At 38.3% G+C, this 2807-nt stretch overlaps 1 protein-coding gene across 1 annotated transcript; it reads right to left on the reverse strand.

Annotated features, from left to right (window-relative positions):
- Window positions 1–234: 234 nt before the first annotated feature.
- On the reverse strand, window positions 235–2751 carry LOC116380251 (tRNA-dihydrouridine(20) synthase [NAD(P)+]-like). The gene is made up of 6 exons (XM_031842195.1): window positions 2713–2751; window positions 2147–2207; window positions 2027–2074; window positions 1368–1433; window positions 950–1020; window positions 235–471 (listed from the first exon to the last, which is right to left on the reverse strand). The coding sequence occupies exons 2-6, from the start codon at window positions 2174–2176 to the stop codon at window positions 381–383; spliced, it is 306 nt and encodes a 101-aa protein (XP_031698055.1). The 5' UTR covers window positions 2177–2207; window positions 2713–2751; the 3' UTR covers window positions 235–380.
- Between the last annotated feature and the right edge of the window lie 56 nt (window positions 2752–2807).

The raw sequence follows: 2807 nt of genomic DNA on the forward strand, positions 1-2807 counted from the left end.
ACCTCAGAGGGACATATTGTACTTTATACTGTACTACACCTCAGAGGTACATATTGTACTTTATACTGTACTACATCTCAGAGGTACATATTGTACTTTATACTGTACTACACCTCAGAGCTACATATTGTACTTTATACTGTACTACACCTCAGAGGTACATGTTGTACTTTATACTGTAGAAAACAACATTTTTCAAAATATAAATGTCTTTTTGTTGAGTTTTATGAATAAAGGTGTAAATGCTTCACTGTGATGGATTATCTTCTGTCCCAAACTGATCTCAAGTCTCTGCTAGATGCGTTCACTGCCCTGTTTAACAAACTGAAACCATAGTTCTCCCGTCTGTTGGAGCTAGAAAGAGGAGGAGGTGTTGAAGCTTACTTGGCGATGACGGGGATGGAAACCGCCCGAGCGACGGCCTGAATGTGATCGAGGTGGAGCGGGTGACGAGGACGCTCCTCCTTCAACCTGAACATCACATCAACCGGTCAGTGAACGCACCGAAACACACGAAGGAAGCAGCCAATCAGGAACCAGATGCATCCGCCCTTTGACTTAATCAATCATTAGTTATAAACATATATGAAGAGCACGATGAGACACAAAACTATATATATATTTACTGCAAAACTTTACTACAAAAGTATTTAAATCCGCTTTTAACCTATGATGATAGTAAATGCTTCTTTTTCTTTATTTGTTTACTGTTAAAACGTCATTTATCTGCTTTGTTTATATTGTTATTACTTTTACGGTTTCTGTCTTTACCATGTAAAGTGCTGTACAAATAAAATGTATTATTAGTATTATTCTTATTAAAAGCCATATAAAGATGTCGAAATATTATTCAAAACATGTCAAACGTGGATTTGAGAAAAGACCAACAATTGACAACGTGTAAAATATAATTTAAAGTAATATTTCACGTCGTCTATATTTAGTTTACCTGCCGTGAACGGCGACGGCAGCGACGCCCGTCTTCTCGATCCTCTGGACCAGACGGACCGTCTCCTCCAACTGGAACCAGTGAAGAGCATGGAACCAGTGACAGGACACGGAACCAGTTACAGGACATGGAACCAGTGAAGAACATGGAACCAGTGTAGAACACTTAGATTTAAAGAGGAACAGCTTCCTGTTTCAGAGTTTCACAATAAAAGCAGCCTAGAAAAAGCTGGAATGAACTTTATGAAAGCTCTTCCTTAGACTTCATAAGAGAAAAGAATAACTATTATTGAAGGAAGGATGAAAAACATCGATCCAACAGCTCAATCATAACTTTTCAACAAAAGCGTATTTATCTGATATATTTAACCAGAAGCAAAAACAATCATAAGACGATAATAAAGTTTTTCACATCTTACCGAAGGCAGGATTCGTATTTTACACGTGACCGGTATAGAAACTCCTGCGACGAGCTTTTTGAGGATCTACGGATAAAAGACGAGCAACATTAACTAACTAACGTTGAATTAAAATGGAAAGATTTCCAGAAATCATGTCAGAAAATACGAGAGAAATGTCCGACAATATTAGAAAACTATGTGAACAATATCCAACAAATATGTGAAAAATGTCCAAAAATAATTAGTAAAAGGTGTGAGAATTATAAATAATAAATGTATGTGGGAGAAAATAGTAACAAATGTCCAAAAGAAATCTGAAAAAGATGATGAGTAGTATTATATATGATATATATCATATATAATACTACTCATACCTAATATATATCATATATAATACTACTAAAAGTAGTATTATATATATTGTTGCAAAAGAATGCAACAAACAAACAACTTAATGTAAAAAATGTCCAAAAATGATTTGTAAATAAATATATTGCAAGAACGCTGGCATCAGGTGAAGAGACATCTACTTCTTCTTCTACTGTTGAGTATCACGGTGGATGCTCGCCATACGCTTTGCATTCCAGCCACCTGCTGGACTGTCCCTCGCTCCATCGATGCACATGTGAACAGCGCCTGAAAGGTTTCTCTAGTAATCTACAGGAAGCTGTACTCACCGCCTCGATCTTGTCGGGATCTGACAGAAGAGCAGCTCCCATCCCGCCCTGCAACAAGTCAAGAGGTCAGAGGTCAGAGCTGCAGGCTGCAGGCTGCTGGTTTACTGACAGAGAACTCACCTTCGTGGAGTATTCTTTGGGACAGCCCATGTTCACGTCAATAGCAGCCACATCGTGCTCCCTACAGCACGGGGAAAGGTTCAGCAATGCATCATGGGAAACAAAATGGATTGTGATCGACTGATGCTGTGTTTTAGCTGAGCTGGACCAGATAATGTTCAGTTCAACACATCGATGATGCTGTTTCTGAAGAAGGACAGAACAACAATAGTACGAACCAGCTTTAAAAGATGTATTTTGTTAAAAAGCGCAGTGAGGTGCATCTCATTCATGCCGATGTGAGGAGGGATTTAAAAAAGTAACTGATAATTATTATAAAAGAAACGTTTAAAGTGTTAAATTTGAGAACAGAATTTGGTGTCGTGTAACTTTACTGAACTGAAAAAAGCCAAAAGCATCTAAACAGCTGAGTTATGTGATGTGTAGAAAGATCATTGGATCATATTCCTCCACATTTTGTTCTGTACATGTTTATTAAACTGCTCTCTGAGGCGGAGCAACAGCTGCGTTTCAAGCTTCAACTTTGAATTAAAAACACAGTTTACGGTTCAGAGCTGTGGACTCACACAAGCCGGGCTACGATCAGCGCTCTGTCCGGGTCAGCAGTTCCCTAAAAGAAGAAGAAGAAGAAGAAGAAGAAGAAGAAGAAGAAGAAGAAGAA

Source organism: Anarrhichthys ocellatus, unplaced genomic scaffold (assembly GCF_004355925.1).
Source record: "Anarrhichthys ocellatus isolate YVR2014 unplaced genomic scaffold, GSC_Weel_1.0 scaffold6584, whole genome shotgun sequence".
NCBI classification, from domain to species: Eukaryota; Metazoa; Chordata; class Actinopteri; order Perciformes; family Anarhichadidae; genus Anarrhichthys; species Anarrhichthys ocellatus.

Excerpts from the sequence above, each read along its gene's own strand:
- LOC116380251 (XM_031842195.1), bottom strand. The coding sequence starts at position 2,176 with ATGGGCTGTCCCAAAGAATACTCCACGAAG. Across the intron at positions 2,075-2,146 it reads CCAAAGAATACTCCACGAAG|GGCGGGATGGGAGCTGCTCT; the intron begins GTGAGTTCTCTG and ends GACTTGTTGCAG. Across the intron at positions 1,434-2,026 it reads ATCCCGACAAGATCGAGGCG|ATCCTCAAAAAGCTCGTCGC; the intron begins GTGAGTACAGCT and ends TTTTATCCGTAG.